This window comes from Asterias rubens, chromosome 12 (assembly GCF_902459465.1).
Source record: "Asterias rubens chromosome 12, eAstRub1.3, whole genome shotgun sequence".
NCBI classification, from domain to species: domain Eukaryota; kingdom Metazoa; phylum Echinodermata; class Asteroidea; order Forcipulatida; family Asteriidae; genus Asterias; species Asterias rubens.
The window spans coordinates 401,404-421,605 of record NC_047073.1 but is presented as its reverse complement, the minus strand read 5'-3'; the positions used below and the strand labels follow the sequence as shown (position 1 = coordinate 421,605).

At 39.4% G+C, this 20,202-nt stretch overlaps 1 protein-coding gene across 2 annotated transcripts; it reads left to right on the top strand.

Annotated features, from left to right (window-relative positions):
• Positions 1-8: 8 nt before the first annotated feature.
• Positions 9-16,423, top strand: LOC117297902 (KICSTOR complex protein SZT2-like). 2 transcript variants are annotated; one of them, XM_033781081.1, is made up of 15 exons: positions 9-88; positions 935-1,099; positions 2,112-2,379; positions 2,773-2,852; positions 3,446-3,717; positions 4,311-4,446; positions 5,545-5,616; positions 6,007-6,220; positions 6,806-7,003; positions 7,615-7,899; positions 8,588-8,793; positions 9,372-9,455; positions 10,787-10,956; positions 11,348-11,453; positions 14,657-16,423. In XM_033781081.1, exons 1-15 carry the CDS (start codon positions 68-70, stop codon positions 14,798-14,800), a joined length of 2,421 nt encoding a protein of 806 aa, XP_033636972.1. In that variant the 5' UTR covers positions 9-67; the 3' UTR covers positions 14,801-16,423. The 2 variants fall into 2 exon arrangements, with proteins under 2 accessions (XP_033636972.1, XP_033636973.1); XM_033781082.1 differs by lacking the exon at positions 9,372-9,455.
• The last annotated feature ends 3,779 nt before the right edge of the window (positions 16,424-20,202 follow it).

The window sequence follows — 20,202 nt, the reverse complement described above, 5'->3', positions numbered from 1 at the left end:
ACCCCTGACCAGCTTGATAGGAAGGTCACAGGGGCTTCATCTAGTACCCAGACAGCGACTGTTCCTTATGCAGATCATTGACAAGAAGGTAAGATTGTCCATGCCCTCCCCTCCCCACCACCTATAGATTTGGAACCCAGTTTCTGGAGTTTCTCTCAAGCCATTTGAGATCCTGCATATTTAAGTCACCCTGCTACCTTCACTTTAAACATAACTGTTGTACAGAGTAATTTTCAATGCTTTGTTAAAAGTTTTCAAGTTTTCAAGTTCATCAAAATCAAAGGAAAAGTATTGCAGGTTTTTGGAAGATTTGGGGTTGTTAGAGTGAGTTGACTTAGTTCTTCCTTCAGATGCCTTTTGTAACTTTGGTCAATTTCTCTCTCCTTTGCATGCGTGTTTTCAGATTGTGTGAATGCTTTAAGAAGTTTTTAAGTTCATGACAATGAGGCAATTTACAGACAACCAGCTCCAGTCTATCCCCAGTAACAAAGTTCATTCAAACTTTGGTTTTCTCATCATTGTCTTGGGAATAGTAATACAGCTAGGAGAATGCCACTTGCACTGCGGCTTATATGTAAGTGTTTCTTTGGCATACAGTGCAAGTGATTGCCTCTACCCGGTTCAGACAGGCGCTCCAGAGTCGCGCTGAATAGACTAGGAGCGACTCTGGGTCGAACCAATTAAATTTTGGTTTTATACAGGCGAATTTAACATAACATTTACATTAGGTTTGACTCATGACAAGCTCAAAAGTCAATCTTTGGACTTCTAGCACGTTCAGTCGCTCCTAACTGTTTCAGACGTCAAACTTTTCATGTACTTATTTCAGAATTTGATTTGGGGGCGACTCTGGAGTGCCTGTCTGAAACGGGTGTAAGTTGTCTAAAAATTACCCTGTGTGACACAGCCTTTACCTTTCTTCACATTAATCTAGATTACCCTGTATGTCTACAACTGGTCCAGTGAGTTAATGGACAGTCTTAAGACGACACTTCATCGTCTGGTCATGTGGCATAATTCTCGTTCTCATCTACTCGATTGTCTCGTCAGTCAGAAGATGGGACTTTTCAATCACACCTACTTTGGCACAAACAAATTGGTAAGTTTTCTCTTTTAAATAATTACACCTTGTGTGCATACATGTATGTTCAGTATTTAAATGTCTTGTTTATGTTCTTTCTTGGTTTGTTTGTTTTTGTTTTATCTTTCTTTTGATTTTTTTTGATACACTTTTGTTATTGCCACACCTTGAGCCCCTACTTGTTAGATGGATATGTTGCTCTTTACAAATTTTATTTGGTTATAATTATATTTAAACATTTTGGGGGCTGTGTTTAAAACATGTGAACAAATCCTTTTGATAAAATGTACATTTAACAGTTTCTGATATTCAATTTTGCCAATCTTGGACAGTCTGTGGTAGATCTTTATAATACTGGCTTGAACTGTTTAAGTTTTTCTGATATTCAATTTGGCCACTCTTGGACAGTCTGTGGTAGATCTTAATAATACTGGCTTGAACTGTTTTAAGTTTACACAAACTTAGGGGACAAATATGAGGTTAGAAATCATGTTGCTTGTTTCGGTTACCATGATCAAAGTAATCTTATTAAGAATGTGCACAAAATCTCAGACAAAACATAAGTAGTTTTTGTTTACTTTACTTCAATACGATAACGACTGAATGTGACGATTGAAAGTAACCAATTGAAGTGACCAATGACAGTGGCCAATGACAATAACCAATGACAGTGGCCTCTAAATGTGACCAATGACAGTGACCACTGAAAGTGGCCAATGAAAGTGACCAAAAACAGTGACCACTGAAAGTTACCAATGACAGTGACCAATGAAAGTGACTAATGACAGTGACCACTGAAAGTTACCAATGAAAGTGACCACTAAAAGTGACCACTGAAAGTGACCAATGAAAGTGACCACTGAAAGTTACCAATGAAAGTGACCACTGAAAGTTACCAATGAAAGTGACCACAGAGAGTTACTATTAAACTTGAAATTTTCACAGATTGGTTGGAATGTGATTTTATTGGAAACAAGAAGGTGAGAATTAATTCTTTCTTTTGTTGTGTATATTTTCCGTTCTACAACAGAAGGAGAATCCGTTTTGTCGCTCATTGGAAGAGATAGAGTCTCTGATCAAATACACCGTTCCACCCAAGAGGGAATTCTCTTCTAGGATGACCGTCTCAGCTCCAAAGTCTGCCCGCAAGCTCCACCGAGGACTACCGCCATTTGATGAGACATTACGTAATGCCAAGATACGACGCACAATACAGAAGAGTAACTATGATGTTGCCAAGGACCCAGTGGTGCGCAGTGGAACTCAGGCTTTAGAGGTTTGCATCATCACTAAAAAAGGTGAAGCTTTTTTAGTTTTTTGTTCAAACCCTCATCCCCATGATACAGGTTGAATGGCTTCTGACTGAATGGCTTCTGACTGGTACCTCGCTCAAAGATATTGACGAAAAAAAGGGACACCGCCAACATGGGCTAGATAGCTCAACTAGTAGAGCACCAGCACTTTAATCCAGAGGTCGCTGGTTCAAGTCTCGCTCTAGTTTTCTTTGTTCGACCCAAAATTTTAACTTGTTTGCTCAGAAAACTGATATCAACTCTTTGTTTAATAATATAAGTGTTCTTTTTACTTTTACAAAAATATTGTCACCTTCACAAAATCTTTGTAGTTTTGAGCGATGTGTTATGCTTTTACTTGTTGTTGACAATTGTTGTAATTTTGTATTTTTGTTTCAGAAACTGAAATCTTAAAGAAGCTTGAGAATTTGTACAATACATGGCAAAAGCGCAGTGCCCAGATAACTCAGCCAGTCAGTGTAAGTATTCAAAGGCCATATACATTTTAATTTATGGTAAAATGCTTTCATCTTATCAATGTTTTTGTCAGCATGAATAATAATAATTTGATTTTTATATAGCGCTTTATTACAGCCTGAAGGGCGTATGAAAGTGCTTTTGTCATTATTACCCCTGGTCACTGGGCCTTAAATCATTCCTTAAACCATCTAAGCTCCCTGGGGAGTATACAGACGGTGCTGTGAGTTACAACGCTCCAAGCTAATCATTCACATAAACCATCTCTGCTCTCACAGATACCCATTTTAACCCTGGGTGGAGAGAAGCAATGGTTAAGTGTCTCAACTTACTTCCTGATGACTTAACCACCAGAACTTGAGTCTGATGATACTATCCCTTCGGCCATGGCACCCCCACACAATCTATTCAGATTGATTTTGATTGGATCTGATTAATTATGCAAACTACAAAGAAAACAAATGCAAGTATTAACGAAATAGACAAACAGCCCAAAAACAGCAAGAAATTGAATATGTATGTCAAGGATAGCACAACAAGTCTTAGTCCCATTATTGTCCTCGGCTTAGAATCAGTTATTCCTTTTCTTTTTCAGCTTGATACTCTGGACCTCCTGAAGCAATCATCCCGTCTTGTTCACTACTGTGCCACCCCTCTGTTATTCAGCCCCGCCTGGCGCCATTTTGTCATGAGTGACATGCCGGAGACTGCATCCTCTCACAGCCCCAACCATTCATCTGGAGGGATGGTCGCTGAGGAGGCGTGGCATATGGATCTTCGATCATCTTTCTTACAGCAATATGTCCAGTTCTTACAGAAGTTGGGGTTGACTCCCATCGAGACAAAAGTGTCTTCCCCGAGACAAACGTAAATTTACTAAAGAAAACTATACTTGGTTTCTGGTAACAACATGTGTTTACCTACTTGCTGGGTAGATTATGTTCTTTTGAGAACTTGTCTATCTATATATTCTACTACCGGGGAGTAGACTTTTTGAAGTTCGGGAGACTTCTTAGTTTTGAAAATAACTACCTTGGTATAAGGTCTTTCTACTTACTTAGGTGCTCCTGCGTCGTCTGACGCAGACCGGCTACAAGACCGGTCATTTGTAATGACACACATGTGCTGCAGACTGCATTGAGTAATTTTCATTTTCATTTTAATATTATTCTTTGTGAAAAGTTAAGAAAGAATGAACGCAGAAACCATTTCTAGATCTCATGCCTCTGGGCTTTATTATTTGAAAATCTATCTAAGAAATAACATGGCAGCGTAAAGACATGTCTTTCACCCGGCATCATAGAGTAGAATGACCAAATTGAATAAATTTGAAAATGGTGGCGCTTAATCCGGGGTTGAAGTGTGTGAATAAATTAATATATTAAGTCACTGAAAAAGCATAACAAAATATGTTTTTCATACGTTTTACTTGCCGTCACATTTATATTATTATTTTTTAGGATAAAAACTGTGAGGCTTAAGGATGGTGCTCGGAGCCATAGTCCAGTCCACAGGAAATCCCTGGGGATATCCGCGTCTCAATATTTGCAGATCTCTGTTGCTGGTGGGATCATTCTGATTGAATTGTCATATCAGGTAAGAATAATAAAATGGTTTTTATATACAGCGCCAAAATCTGCCAAAAAGACGATCCGTATTTGTCAAAGATCAGTCTTCTCACTTGGTGTATCCCAACATAACATAAAATAACAAACCTGTGAAAATTTGGAATAAATTGGTCATCCAATTTGCAAGAGAGTAATAGAAAAACAGCCTTGTTGCATTATTACTTTGTGTGCTTTCAGATGCATAATAAAAGGCTTCAGACCTGAAGTCTTGTTTTAGTCAGAAATTACCTCTTTCTCAAAAACATCCTTACTTTAGAGGGAGCCTTTTCTTACAATGTTTATACTACATGTATTAACAGATCTCTATTGCTTGTTACCAAGTCAGTTTTTATGCTAACAACTATTTTGAGTATGTACAAAAAGTGACCTTGCCTTTAAAGGCAGTGGACACTATTGGTAAGTACTAAAATAATTATTATCATAAAACCTTTCCTCATTACGAGTAATGGGGAGAGGTTGATGGTATGAAACACTGTAACATAGTTTTTGAGAAAGAAGTAATTTTCCATGAATTTGATTTTGAGACCTCAAGTTTAGAACAAACTTGAGGTCTCGAAATCAACCATATAAACACACACAACTTCGTGTGACAAGGATGTTTTTTTCTTTCATTATTATCTCGCAAGTTCGATGACCGATTGAGCTCAAACTTTCACAAGTTTGTTGTTTTATGCATATGTTGAGATACACTAACTGTGAAGGCTAGTCTTTGACAATTACCAATAGTGTCAACTGCCTTTAAAGATGTAAAACAAGCAGCCAATAAACATGCCCATAAATGATTAAACAACTGTAATAAGAACCAGGAATTTCATGTAACCCTTAAAAACATATACATGTAGTTAATTATATTTCAATGTATCTTTTAATGTTCTTACTTAATTAATGTGTATTATCATGTATTTTTTATCTGAGAAATGAAATAAATATAAATATAAAATTAATATAAATAAAAACATGAAACTACTGAAAAATTATTAACAAAAATTCTTCACTGTTTAGTTTTTCTTTCTTATTTTGGGAATATTAACAATAATTTGTTTTCTTTCTCTTATCTTAACGCCAGCATGCATACTTCTGTGTACGTATCTATGCATTCGAGAGCTCCAGAGTACCAGGAGTGGACATCAACCAACAAGTAAGTGCTGAATTTTAACAGATATTCCTCTGAGATTATCCTTCTATCGTCTTGAATCTTGAATCTTGAATCTTGAATCTTGATTCTTGAATTGTTGTACTCTCCCACAAAAATTGCTGCTGTCTTGGAGAGGGCGGGTTAGAAATGCAATTTGTGCAGTCAATTTGTGCTTATAAGAACGTGATATTGTTAGTAACTAAAACTGGTTATTCTTATTTTTATTATTATTAGGGGTTAATCTTTATCTAACAATCCCAATTATTTCTTGATGTGGTTACAGCTCGCCATGTTATTCACTGATAATTGAGATGATGACCGACCGGACCATTATCTGTTCAGGTAAACTAATCTTCAACTAATAATTCTGATTATTTCTTGATCTGGTTACAGCTCGCCATGTTATTCACAGATAATTGTGACCGATACAAGGATCTGATCCATCTGCACTCCTTTGCTCATGACTTCCACCTGCGTACAATTCAATCTTACTTCCATCGGCCTGAGATGGGCTTCAAGTCACACTACCATGTTACAAGGTTCTTGGCTGATTTTGTTAAGTTCTTTACACCAAGGCCAAAGTTCTGCCGCAACCATATCCACCAAGGTTAGTATCTGAGAGTTTGCTGAAGGGTCATGTCAAAGTTATATCAAACAAACTTTGATTTCAAAATGTGTTGATTACTATTAACATTTGTGCACTCCAACATGAGAAAAGGCATATTATAATTATAATAATAATATTAATAATAATAAACATTTCTGTGGCGCTCTTCAATTAACACAGCACCTCACAAGAAAACAAAACAAGTAGAAAACATAGAAGAAAAAAAACTACACGTTGCACTCAGTGGGAAAAGAAAACGTTATGAGAGACCGCTTGAAAACCAAAGTAGACATTGCTTCTCTGACGTTACAGCGCAATTGGTTCCAAAGCTTAGGAGCTGCATTGAAGAATTAGCTGGTAACCATATTCTGGTAAAGCAAATTGTTTTGTTGAGCTAAGCTACTGGTTGTGCTTAGCAGCTCATTGACAAACTATATAAGATGACAACACTTTACAGGAAATTAACACAATCTTTTGTATTTACTTGAACTTATTAGTCAGCAGTACTTTATGCACTACGTTAAGTATTTCATTGAAACTCTTCCAAAATGATTTCATTTTTTTTTTTTTTTTATTTTTTTTTAGAGCATCAGGGATTCTTGAGCCACAACACTCCAGCCCCTCTCCTGTATCAATACCTCATGGATCACCCACCACCAAGTATGAAGAAACTGAGTATGTCTAACGGCTCCATCAACCCCCAAGATGTCTCTGAGAACGAGGAGGAAGAATATGCAGTCGTTAACCTCATCCCCCGCTCCGCTGTCTATAAAGACAATAAAGGTGACCACATTGATATGATGACTTACCCGTGGCTTCATCCATTTGTGGCGTGTCATGGCGTAGCACCGTATTCAAGCTCTGGTGTTTCTGATCAGCAGAGTGTGGGTTTGAGTCCCGGTCTTGACACCTGTGTCCTTAAGCAAGACACTTAACCATGATGCTTCGTCCTTTGGTTGGGACGTAACGCCCTTGGTCCCATGTGTTGTGTAACACACTGAAAAGAATCCATCTGATCAAAATGAAAAGGGGTTTGCCCCGGTGTTCCTGGTTTGATTGGCAGCATATTGCGCCACAGCACCTTGTAAACCATCACATGGAAAATCAATCAAGGCATGGCACAATAGTTACATGTATGTTCTGAATAGGGGAAGGGAATAGTTAGCGAAACAAATGGGGCTTTAAGATATTCAAAGATGTTGTTTGATTCCAAATGGCAATTTACAGCATTGGCAAAGGCACGCTGACCATAGTGAGAGGTTCTAAATCTTGGTTGAGCTTACTTACATAAGTGAATGGACCTTAAAATGCCACCACATTGTTTACCAATGTCCATTATTGTATTATTTATCTGCCAGAGAAATAAAATTAATATAAATCTATATTGTTGCTAGGTAAATGGTGCCATGATGAGCTGGATCGCAGCGTGGTCATCTGCCGTAGTGAGAGCCAGAGTCAGACCCGACCCAACTCTCCAACTCCAACGACTCCCGAGCCTTCCACTACAAACATCCCCCAGGATCAGTCCTTGGTTGTGGACACCAACCCTAACTTGCTGAACCTCTGCTTCTATGTGATTGTGACGAGTAAGAGAGATCTGTATCCAATCCAACATGGCTGGAAGAGCAAAACGCCCTTTGTGAACTTCCCGCATACTGGTGGAATCCCTCCTAGTGAAAGTAAGTTTGAGAGAGAAAGTCCTTTATCACCCGCTTCAGACAGGCGCTCCAAAATCGCGCCGTACCAAATTCTAAGCTAAGTACTTGAAAAGGTTGACGTCTGAAAAAGTTAAGTCGAAAGATTGACTGTTGCAGTTGGTCGGAACGACTAGAGTCGCTCCTAATCTATTTGGTTCGTAGGAGTGTTTGACGGGTCACACTTAGCTTTGTTTATTTTATGTTCGCATAAAAACGCGCACACCTTTTATAATTTGAATTTTTTTTACCTTTGCCTTTCTGAGAAGCGTAACTGCAGAATGATCACCGAAGCACCGAATTTCTGCCCTAGCTGTGTAAGCGTAGAATGCCTAGAAACGTGAAGTATGCACGCGCACAAGGCAAAATTCCCTGCTAACCTGTGAAATACGCTTGCAGAATTCCCTGCTTCCACAACCCTTGATTCTTTTCTTATGGTAACAGAGCCATGAAATAGACTTTATCATGGTGCAGCCATCTTGAATTTCTCCCATTGATGTCAATGTTACCAAACCGAGGCTGGAAGAACAAAATAGTCTGGTTCCTAATTGCAAAATTATTATTAGCATTCATTATTGTTAATTGATACGAGGAACATGACCAAGGTGGAGGCAGCATGATAAAGGTCTATTGGGCCCAGTTTGATCCATTTTTTTGACTTGATGTCTTGTAGATACCCGTAGTTACATCCTCCTGAAGGAAGAGGTACAGCACGCCAAGGACAGGATCGTCACCACTGTACGCCAGGCTGCCAATAACTGCAGACGAGATACTCTATGGGATCAGCTACGACAGGGAGAATTACTAGAAGAAGGTGGAGCTTCTTCATCAGCTGCCAGTAAAAGGACCAGAAGAAAAGAAGGGGATGAACCTAAAGACGTAAGTGGTTTGGTTTTGTTGAACTTTGTTGGATTCCTGAGGAGCTAAAAGTTCTTGAACAATGAAAAAAATTACCTAATATTTGATGTCTTCTGCCACTTAGCGTCCTACAGTCTTTCACTGTATCAGTAAACATTATTATAACAAGTCTGGCCTGAAATCAATTTATTGGTCATTAGATGTGCGTAATACGCAGTGGGCATTGCACTGGACTCAATTTCTGGTGTTTTCAGGGTGTTGGTTCAGGTTGTCCGGCTTCTGACTGCCACCCCCAGAACAAAGATATTGAGAAAATATGGAGACTGCCAACAAAGGGATTAATGGCACAGTTGGTAGAGCGCTGACTCGTTGCTCCAAATGAGCACTTTGGCGACCCAACCAGAAACATTGGTCATCGGTTGAGCGCGGTGACGATGCTGTTCAGACCAACAGGTAACCGACTTCTTGACTCAGTTGGGCTTTGGTTGGGGTCGCCAAAACGCACTCCAGGGGTCTTTGGTTCAAATCTTGCTCTAGTCAGTTTTTCTTTGTTCAACCCCAAATGGCTATTTTTAACGTCTAATCTCTTGACTCGACAGGAGTTTTCTCATAGGTTACCCCTGGACAGGTTTGCTTCACAGAATCGACCGATACCGCCAGAGATAATCTTCCACTGTCAAAAGGTGGATTCTTATTCATTAAAACTGGTTATGTTTGCAACAGGGTCTGGATGCTTACTGATGCTGCTAACATAAATTAAAGCTTTGGTGCTGTTGTGTGGGCTGCTCAAGTTATATTGATTAGTTTGGATCTGTCTAACCTGCTAAATGGTGGTGTTATTTTATGCGTTCATGTAGTGTATTTTGGAATTATCATAGAAACTTAAGTCATGTCTAAATATTGATAGCTTCGCCGAGTGGCTAAGGCTTTGGCTAGATGGTGTCGCTTCTGCCGATAGTCATAGCCAAGACAAAGTGGCTTGATTTGGAAATATAGTTTGTCGCAAGACAAACTGTCAGTATTACCATAGTTATTTGCATTGTGACATCACACTTAACTTAGCAACAACGATTGATTTACTGTCTAAATCAATCTTAGCTCTTTGTGAAATCGGCCCCTGATTCAAATGACCTGTGATCCTGTCTCTGACGGGTGTATTCAATGTAATAATGAAAGCTTTTATTCATGCTTGTCTAAAAAGGTTTGTTTGGAGCGTTATTGGTTGAATGCTGTAAAAACTTAACTTATCTTTACGCCAAGTGGTAGTGATGATTAAGCGTTCAAGTTAGTCAAATGAACTAAGCATATTAACTGTTTGTGTTAAAGGCCCTGGACACTATTGGTAACTACTCAATAATTGTTAGGTAAAAACTTTCTTGGTAATGAGCAATGGAGAGCTACTGATAGTATAAAACATTGTTAGAAACGGCTCCCTCTGAAGTAATGTAGTTGAGAAAGAAGTAATTTCTCACTCAAATATTTAAATTGAATTCAAGGGGTCTCGAATTCAAGCTTCTGAAAGCACACAACTTGGTGACAAGGTTGGTTTTTCTCATCATTATTCTCTCGCAACTTTGACGACCAATTGAGCTCAAATTTTCACAGGTTGGTTGTTTTATGCATATGTTGAGATACACAAAGTGGGAAGACTGGTCTTTGACAATTACCAATAGTGTCCAGAGCCTTTAATAGAGTATTGGTTGATAAATGCAGTCCACTGTCCAACTCTTATTACTGTTCATAAACGATTTAAAAGAGATTATAAAACAGAAGAAGAAAATCAATTGTTAAAACTTTTTATTTGAAAATCAGTCATCAGTCAATGAATGGAATACTGGATTGTTTAGTGCATCCAGCACATGATACCCTAGTTACTGCATCACACAAAACCCATTGAGTGGCAATAAAAAAGGTGCTTAAAAATGGGGGGGGGGGGAACAAAAACTTTAGTGACTTTTGAATCCTTCAAAACTAACTTTGAATAATCAATACTTGACTTGTCTTTGTCCATCAGCCAAGCATACTTCGCATGACGTACCCAGAGTTCAAAGTTCTTTTGGACATGGTTCACCAGGTTCCCCTCAGCCACATGGATGAGAGACTTGTACCCCTGCTCAGTAATGGTATATCCTGGTATGAGGGCTTACTCAGGTTTCTCAGGTCAAAGTTCAGCCACATGACTCGGTAATTATCCTCATTGCCTAGTTTATTTAAGGTTATATTACATTTTTTTTTCCTCATGTTTTTAACCTCCATCCAACCTATGCGAACAAAGCAACAGAAAATGGCTTACATTTTGGGTTTTATTTGCAGGGATATTGCACAAGTTGTTCCAGAACCAGCTGTGGTACATAAAATAAGAATTGACCCCTCACACAAGCTGGAACATCCCTCCGTACAATTCTTGTCCGCCATTTTGGAAAGCAATTCCTTTGGGTACTTTTTGACCCCCCAAAGAAATGGCAGACAAGATAGACATTAATGTTTAAGTTTGCTGAATTTTTACTATGTACAAGTGTTTGTATCTTGCTTATACTCAATGCCCTAACTATTGTTATTCTTTTCCTTGATGTAGATTCTTCACTAGCGAGGACAACCTTGTGACTCACTTAGCCTTAATCAACCCCAACCACCCTGATATGATGGTGCTACTCACTGTCGACAAGCAAGCAAATATGTCTGTAAGTGTCGAACCTCACAGTGGCTACATGCTCCTGATATCTTTCTTCTTAGTCTCAAAAAGATCTGTGTATCTTCTCTTTATCTTAAACTATAATAATGTTGCTCTCGATCCTTAATGCAATAAAGATAGCATTTGTAATCTGTTCCTTAATGATATTATCTAGGAAGGTTTGTGATCAGGAGAGTGTGGGTTTGAGTACCGGTCTTTACATGATGTGTTGTAGCCAAGTGGTTTAGTGCACTAGACTCTAGCTCTGATGTTTCTGATCAGTAGAGTGTGGGTTTGAGTGCCGGTCTTGACATGATGTGTTGTAGCCGAGTGGTTTGGTGCACTAGACTCTAGCTCTGATGTTTCTGATCAGTAGAGTGTTGGTTTGAGGACCGGTCTTGACATGGTGTGTTGTAGCCGAGTGGTTTAGTGCACTAGACTCTAGCTCTGATGTTTCTGATCAGTAGAGTGTGGGTTTGAGTGCCGGTCTTGACATGGTGTGTTGTAGCCGAGTGGTTTAGTGCACTAGACTCTAGCTCTGATGTTTCTGATCAGTAGAGTGTTGGTTTGAGGACCGGTCTTGACATGGTGTGTTGTAGCCGAGTGGTTTAGTGCACTAGACTCTAGCTCTGATGTTTCTGATCAGGAGAGTGTGGGTTTGAGTGCCGGTCTTGAGTGCTGATCAGGAGAGTGTGGGTTTGAGTGCCGGTCTTGACATGGTGTGTTGTAGCCAAGTGGTTTAGTGCACTAGACTCTAGCTCTGATGCTTCTGATCAGTAGAGTGTGGGTTTGAGTGCCGGTCTTGACATGATGTGTTGTAGCCGAGTGGTTTAGTGCACAAGACTCTAGCTCTGATGTTTCTGATCAGTAGAGTGTGGGTTTGAGTACCGGTCTTGACATGGTGTGTTGTAGCCGAGTGGTTTAGTGCACTAGACTCTAGCTCTGATGTTTCTGATCAGTAGAGTGTTGGTTTGAGTGCCGGTCTTGACATGGTGTGTTGTAGCCGAGTGGTTTAGTGCACTAGACTCTAGCTCTGATGTTTCTGATCAGTAGAGTGTGGGTTTGAGTGCCGGTCTTGACATGGTGTGTTGTAGCCGAGTGGTTTAGTGCACTAGACTCTAGCTCTGATGTTTCTGATCAGTAGAGTGTGGGTTTGAGTGCCGGTCTTGACATGATGTGTTGTAGCCGAGTGGTTTAGTGCACAAGACTCTAGCTCTGATGTTTCTGATCAGTAGAGTGTGGGTTTGAGTACCGGTCTTGACATGGTGTGTTGTAGCCGAGTGGTTTAGTGCACTAGACTCTAGCTCTGATGTTTCTGATCAGTAGAGTGTTGGTTTGAGTGCCGGTCTTGACATGGTGTGTTGTAGCCGAGTGGTTTAGTGCACTAGACTCTAGCTCTGATGTTTCTGATCAGTAGAGTGTGGGTTTGAGTGCCGGTCTTGACATGGTGTGTTGTAGCCGAGTGGTTTAGTGCACTAGACTCTAGCTCTGATGTTTCTGATCAGTAGAGTGTGGGTTTGAGTGCCGGTCTTGACATGATGTGTTGTAGCCGAGTGGTTTAGTGCACTAGACTCTAGCTCTGATGTTTCTGATCAGTAGAGTGTTGGTTTGAGTGCCGGTCTTGACATTATGTGTTGTAGCCGAGTGGTTTAGTGCACTAGACTCTAGCTCTGATGCTTCTGATCAGTAGAGTGTGGGTTTGAGTGCCGGTCTTGACATGGTGTGTTGTAGCCGAGTGGTTTAGTGCACTAGACTCTAGCTCTGATGTTTCTGATCAGTAGAGTGTTGGTTTGAGGACCGGTCTTGACATGGTGTGTTGTAGCCGAGTGGTTTGGTGCACTAGACTCTAGCTCTGATGTTTCTGATCAGTAGAGTGTTGGTTTGAGTGCCGGTCTTGACATGATGTGTTGTAGCCGAGTGGTTTAGTGCACTAGACTCTAGCTCTGATGTTTCTGATCAGTAGAGTGTGGGTTTGAGTGCCGGTCTTGACATGGTGTGTTGTAGCCGAGTGGTTTAGTGCACAAGACTCTAGCTCTGATGTTTCTGATCAGTAGAGTGTGGGTTTGAGTGCCGGTCTTGACATGATGTGTTGTAGCCGAGTGGTTTAGTGCACTAGACTCTAGCTCTGATGTTTCTGATCAGTAGAGTGTGGGTTTGAGTGCCGGTCTTGACATGATGTGTTGTAGCCGAGTGGTTTAGTGCACTAGACTCTAGCTCTGATGTTTCTGATCAGTAGAGTGTGGGTTTGAGGACCGATCTTGACATGATGTGTTGTAGCCGAGTGGTTTAGTGCACTAGACTCTAGCTCTGATGTTTCTGATCAGTAGAGTGTGGGTTTGAGTGCCGGTCTTGACATGGTGTGTTGTAGCCGAGTGGTTTAGTGCACTAGACTCTAGCTCTGATGTTTCTGATCAGTAGAGTGTGGGTTTGAGTGCCGGTCTTGACATGATGTGTTGTAGCCAAGTGGTTTAGTGCACTAGACTCTAGCTCTGATGTTTCTGATCAGTAGAGTGTGGGTTTGAGTGCCAGTCTTGACATGGTGTGTTGTAGCCGAGTGGTTTGGTGCACTAGACTCTAGCTCTGATGTTTCTGATCAGTAGAGTGTGGGTTTGAGTGCCGGTCTTGACATGGTGTGTTGTAGCCGAGTGGTTTAGTGCACTAGACTCTAGCTCTGATGTTTCTGATCAGTAGAGTGTTGGTTTGAGGACCGGTCTTGACATGGTGTGTTGTAGCCGAGTGGTTTAGTGCACTAGACTCTAGCTCTGATGTTTCTGATCAGTAGAGTGTGGGTTTGAGTGCCGGTCTTGACATGATGTGTTGTAGCCGAGTGGTTTGGTGCACCAGATTAGTGTCTAAGATCCTTATACTGAGCTTCTATTTGTAGCAGTAGTGCAGAGTGCTCTTAAGTAACTTCAGCTATTGCAATGGCCGTTGGTTGCAGCGACAACATAAAAGAATGGGGCATTTTAATTATTCGATTCATAGCGGCTGTCAAAACCATCAATTCCGACATAGTGGCTGAACAATCTATCTACCTTGGAACCAATGGTCACTTTCTTGAGATTTGGTCAATCACAAATAGAAACCAAATGTCCAAAAGGAATAAAGTTACTCAGTTCATAGAGCTAGTTGAGATGAATGAATTTTCTCTTCTCAAAGTCTATACGAACGATACGATAAATTTGTTTGTGTGTTTTGTTTTCTTTTTTTTAGGAGTTGGTTGCGATATTTCGTGAGGAGCCGCAAGGGTCGTCGAGTGATTCAGAGTCCAAGGGACAACAAGTCTTGGCCACTCAACGTCAGATGGAAATAGTCATCGATGCTGTTACTTATTATATGTGGACTACTATTATATGAGTGAACAGGATTGCTTCATGAAATAGTCACTGTATCAAGGGGAATAGTGTCACTGATGTTATGTATGACATGACGACAACTATTGTATGAATGAACAGGATTGCTTCATGAAACAGTCACTGTATCAAGGGGATAGTTTTCACCGGATGTTATGAACGACATGACGATAACTATTATATGAATGAACAGGATTGCTTCATGAAATAGTCACTGTATCAAGGGGCACTGATGTTTTTTAATTTCATGGGTCCATGGAGAGAATATAAAGAAGGAAGTTTCAGTTTTAAATGCGAGAGGAAAACCCCAGAGAATGATTCCAGGGCCCCCGGCATGATTCAAAGCAAGGTCCTAGATGTGGAGTGCAATGAAAGATATCCCTACGCCAACCCTACCATTGAAGACTTGACAACAAACTGTTTTGTGAATAGACATGGTTGCTTCAAAAACTAGTCAAGGAGTAAAGTCTGAAGTGCTGTCAGTGCATTGAAACATGTCATGAAACAGTCTCTGACTTCAGAGAAATAGTGCTCCTCACTTGCTGGATTATCTTTGTAAACTACTGTTTCATGATGTCTGGTTTCAAACTGATCATGTGATGTAGACTGTTTGCAGTTGGTTTGACACAAAATAACTTTTAAAAGAAGAATTTCAAAAGATAACGGCTTTTGAAAATGACCTGGTCACTGCACGAGTGTGCGCTGGCCGTATAATATGAATGGCCAGTGCATACATGCATTAAACTGGGTGAGAGTTCATAATTCCATGCACAGCTACTGACCTGCTATGATTATGATGAAGGCCCACTTTAAAGGACATATGAAGGGATTAGTTCCATGTTTTAGTTTTAAAAGAGAGTATATTCTTTGGTTTCAACAAGGTCTTGCGAAAACTTCAGCAGAAAGCTTCATGAACCTGTCATAAAAACTAATAGAGGTTATTTATAAACAGAAAACCCCCAGCAATATTCGACTCTAATCTGGAATTTTTGTTTCTGTTGGATTAATTATGTGAAACTATAAATCATGCGACCTTGTAAATAAAAGTGCAGGTGTATTATGATAAACTTAAATCTACCTTTGTATATCTTAAGTCTACCTTTGTATACATATAAATACTAAAAGTTATTTTTCAGTTATAATTTTTCCTAAATCTTGCTCCAGTACTTGGGGATATTTTCTTACTTCTAAATTTGGGAGTTTCAGCAATAAATGAAAGTGCTCTTAGTGTGTATGATGTGTTAAGCTTCAATCAAGGCTACGCCAGTTTGGTTCTGTTATACATGTATGTAGGGTTTTTTATTTATTCAAAATGGTGTCTTTATTTAAAAATAAAAGTGTACCATTGATTGACATCATACACATAAAGTTAAAATTGATCTTCTAGAGACAATCAGAGCATACTGATCGAGTTAACAAACCTCACCTATTACAGAGTTGTGTTATTGGGCAGCTTGCAGCCAACATGTTACTGTTTTAAGATCTGAGCCCAACTTCAAGGAGCTGTTAAGCAAAAAAAAACATGAGGCATTGTAGCCCAACAAGCAACCAGTTCTAGACTATCCCCAAGAAGAAAAGCATTCATATTAAACAAATTTCCAATATTCTTCTTGAGGATCATAAGACATTGTTTTCCAAATTACTCATGTGTAAAGGCCCTATAACAACATCAAAGTGGCAAAATTGAAATATTTATGACTAATACTGGGACACAAGCTGTTTAACTAAACGTACTTTCATACATGTCGTTTCATTCATCAATTTTCATAATGACTTTTGGGGAAAAAATGAAATAAAGTGTTTTACTAAACTGGTTTATGAAGTTACACTCATGGTGTGCCGTAAATACTCGCTTTATTAACTTTTAAGTATGTGTATACTTTAGTGGCATGCCACAATTTATTTTATCTGTTAAATGATTATTGTTCTTGCTCAGAGGACAATGTTTGAGTATTAAAATGGGGCTTTTCACAACAGGAGTTTTCACAATATTGTGTAATTTATTCCAAGGTGTAGGTTGAGTTGTCAGGAGACGTTTTTTGTGAGTTTAATTTTAAAGTGTCAAAGCAATATATAAAAAAAACGATCCTTCAACAACCATACCTTACAATTTTGAATGCTGCGCAATGGCAGCGAAATAGTTTACAAAAATTTAGTTTTTTTTTTTTTTTTTTTTTTTAAATGCTGGGCTTGCCCCCTTATGATTTTTTCTTTAAGTTTTTTTTTTTTTTAAGTTACGATATTTCCCCAAATAAAGCTGATGTTTAAAGTCAATTTAAAATAGAGCATTTTTCATCGTTTTAAAAAAAACGCAAATTAAAAAATATGCAAATTTGATTTTAAAAAGGCCTGTTTTGGGTCAAAAAGCCAATTTTAGTCGTTTTTTAAAATGATTTCAGTGATGAAAATGCTGGACTTACCCCTTGCCTTTCTTCAATTTTAGGCAAATTTTTGATGAGAATGCAGCTGGACTTTTGTTTTTCAGTTTATAAAAAGAAAGATGATTTGAATACACATAATTGTCCAGAAGAAAAAAACTTCCGAGGTCAAATAAATAAAACAAAAATTACGTCTTTAATGGTGTGGTTAATTGGGTTCATTTAATTAATTACATAAATCTCATAGCATGATAGGTGGCGCCGTAGCTCCACTAACTACGTATGGGACTGGGAGCCACGAGACCCTGGTTCAACTCTACTGGGTGTATGTTTCTTTTCTTTTTTGCTTGAGTGGACGCAGTGGATTATTATAAGTAGTATAAAAATCACCCCAGACACAACAACAGGCACCTAGGTGCACTGGATAGTTCCAATGCGTGTTCTACCGAGGGCTGGTACACCCGGTTCGAATCCTGTACCCGTACATTATATAGACTTGATTTTACTGCTTGTCGCGGGAATGAACTTGGGGTAGGTCATACCCAAACTAGGTTGGATTATTTGGCCAGGTGGTAGAGTAAAAGACAGTCTCCAAGTTACAGGTTGCTGGAACAATAGGATGGGTCTCAAATATTCATTTTAATCTGGATTTTAAACCGTCGTACTATCCGAAATAAGGCATTATCTCAAAAAGTAGCCATCGTAGACGACTAAAACCAAGATTTTCCTGCTCCTCGCCCTCTATTACACCTAGGTATGAAATTTCAGGCGATTTGGAAGACAAACATTTCGGCCGATTTTTGAAAAAACGACAAGGGGGTAAGTTTGACGTTTTTTCAGCCTCGGAAACATTTTCTCTCCGAATTGCCTCAAAATTTAACCAAAGGAAGTTCGTCATGTGTAAAAGACAGTCTCCAAGTTACGGGATGCTGGAACAATAGGATGGGTCTCAAATATTCATTTTAACCTTGATTTTAAACCGTCGTACTATCCGAAATGAGGCATTATCTCAAAAAGTAGCCATCGTAGACGACTAAAACCAAGATTTTCCTGCTCCTCGCCCTCTATTACACCTAGGTATGAAATTTCAGGCGATTTGGAAGACAAAAATTTCGGCCAATTTTTTAAAAAACGACAAGGGGGTAAGCTTGACGTTTTTTCAACCTCGGAAATGTTTTCTCTCCGAATTGCCTCAAAATTTAACCAAAGCAAGTTCGTCATGTGTAAAAGACAGTCTCCAAGTTACAGGTTGCTGGAACAATAGAATGGGTCTCAAACACTCATTATAACCTTGATTTTAAACCGTCGTACTATCCGAAATGAGGCATTATCTCAAAAAGTAGCCATCGTAGACGACTGAAACCAAGATTTTCCTGCTCCTCGCCCTCTATTACACCTAGGTATGAAATTTCAGGCGATTTGGAAGACAACAATTTCGGCCGATTTTTGAAAAAACGACAAGGGGGTAAGCTTGACGTTTTTTCAGCCTCGGAAACATTTTCTCTCCGAATCGCCTCAAAATTTAACCAAAGGAAGTTCGTCATGTGTAAAAGACAGTCTCCAAGTTACAGGTTGCTGGAACAATAGGATGGGTCTCAAATATTCATTTTAACCTTGATTTTAAACCGTCGTACTATCCGAAATGAGGCATTATCTAAAAAAGTAGCCATCGTAGACGACTAAAACCAAGAATTTCCTGCTCCTTGCCCTCTATTACACCCAGGTATGAAATTTCAGGCGATTTGGAAGACAAAAATTTCGGCCGATTTTTGAAAAAACGACAAGGGGGTAAGCTTGACGTTTTTTCAGCCTCGGAAACATTTTCTCTCCGAATTGCCTCAAAATTTAACCAAAGGAAGTTCGTCATGTGTAAAAGACAGTCTCCAAGTTACGGGATGCTGGAACAATAGGATGGGTCTCAAATATTCATTTTAACCTTGATTTTAAACCGTCGTACTATCCGAAATGAGGCATTATCTCAAAAAGTAGCCATCGTAGACGACTAAAACCAAGATTTTCCTGCTCCTCGCCCTCTATTACACCTAGGTATGAAATTTCAGGCGATTTGGAAGACAAAAATTTCGGCCAATTTTTTAAAAAACGACAAGGGGGTAAGCTTGACGTTTTTTCAACCTCGGAAATGTTTTCTCTCCGAATTGCCTCAAAATTTAACCAAAGCAAGTTCGTCATGTGTAAAAGACAGTCTCCAAGTTACAGGTTGCTGGAACAATAGAATGGGTCTCAAACACTCATTATAACCTTGATTTTAAACCGTCGTACTATCCGAAATGAGGCATTATCTCAAAAAGTAGCCATCGTAGACGACTGAAACCAAGATTTTCCTGCTCCTCGCCCCCAATTACACCTAGGTATGAAATTTCAGGCGATTTGGAAGACAACAATTTCGGCCGATTTTTGAAAAAACGACAAGGGGGTAAGCTTGACGTTTTTTCAACCTCGGAAACATTTTCTCTCCGAATCGCCTCAAAATTTAACCAAAGGAAGTTCGTCATGTGTAAAAGACAGTCTCCAAGTTACAGGTTGCTGGAATTAGGATGGGTCTCAAATATTCATTTTAACCTTGATTTTAAACCGTCGTACTATCCGAAATGAGGCATTATCTAAAAAAGTAGCCATCGTAGACGACTAAAACTAAGATTTTCCTGCTCCTCGCCCTCTATTACACCCAGGTATGAAATTTCAGGCGATTTGGAAGACAAAAATTTCGGCCGATTTTTGAAAAAACGACAAGGGGGTAAGCTTGACGTTTTTTCAGCCTCGGAAACATTTTCTCTCCGAATTGCCTCAAAATTTAACCAAAGGAAGTTCGTCATGTGTAAAAGACAGTCTCCAAGTTACGGGATGCTGGAACAATAGGATGGGTCTCAAATATTCATTTTAACCTTGATTTTAAACCGTCGTACTATCCGAAATGAGGCATTATCTCAAAAAGTAGCCATCGTAGACGACTAAAACCAAGATTTTCCTGCTCCTCGCCCTCTATTACACCTAGGTATGAAATTTCAGG

What these genes read in the sequence shown, in the direction of transcription:
- LOC117297902 (XM_033781081.1), top strand. Translation starts at nt 68, where the DNA reads ATGCAGATCATTGACAAGAAG. An exon ending in TGCAGATCATTGACAAGAAG is followed by an intron (nt 89 to 934) that starts GTAAGATTGTCC and finishes ACATTAATCTAG; the next exon opens with ATTACCCTGTATGTCTACAA. An exon ending in AAGGGGATGAACCTAAAGAC is followed by an intron (nt 8,794 to 9,371) that starts GTAAGTGGTTTG and finishes TTGACTCGACAG; the next exon opens with GAGTTTTCTCATAGGTTACC.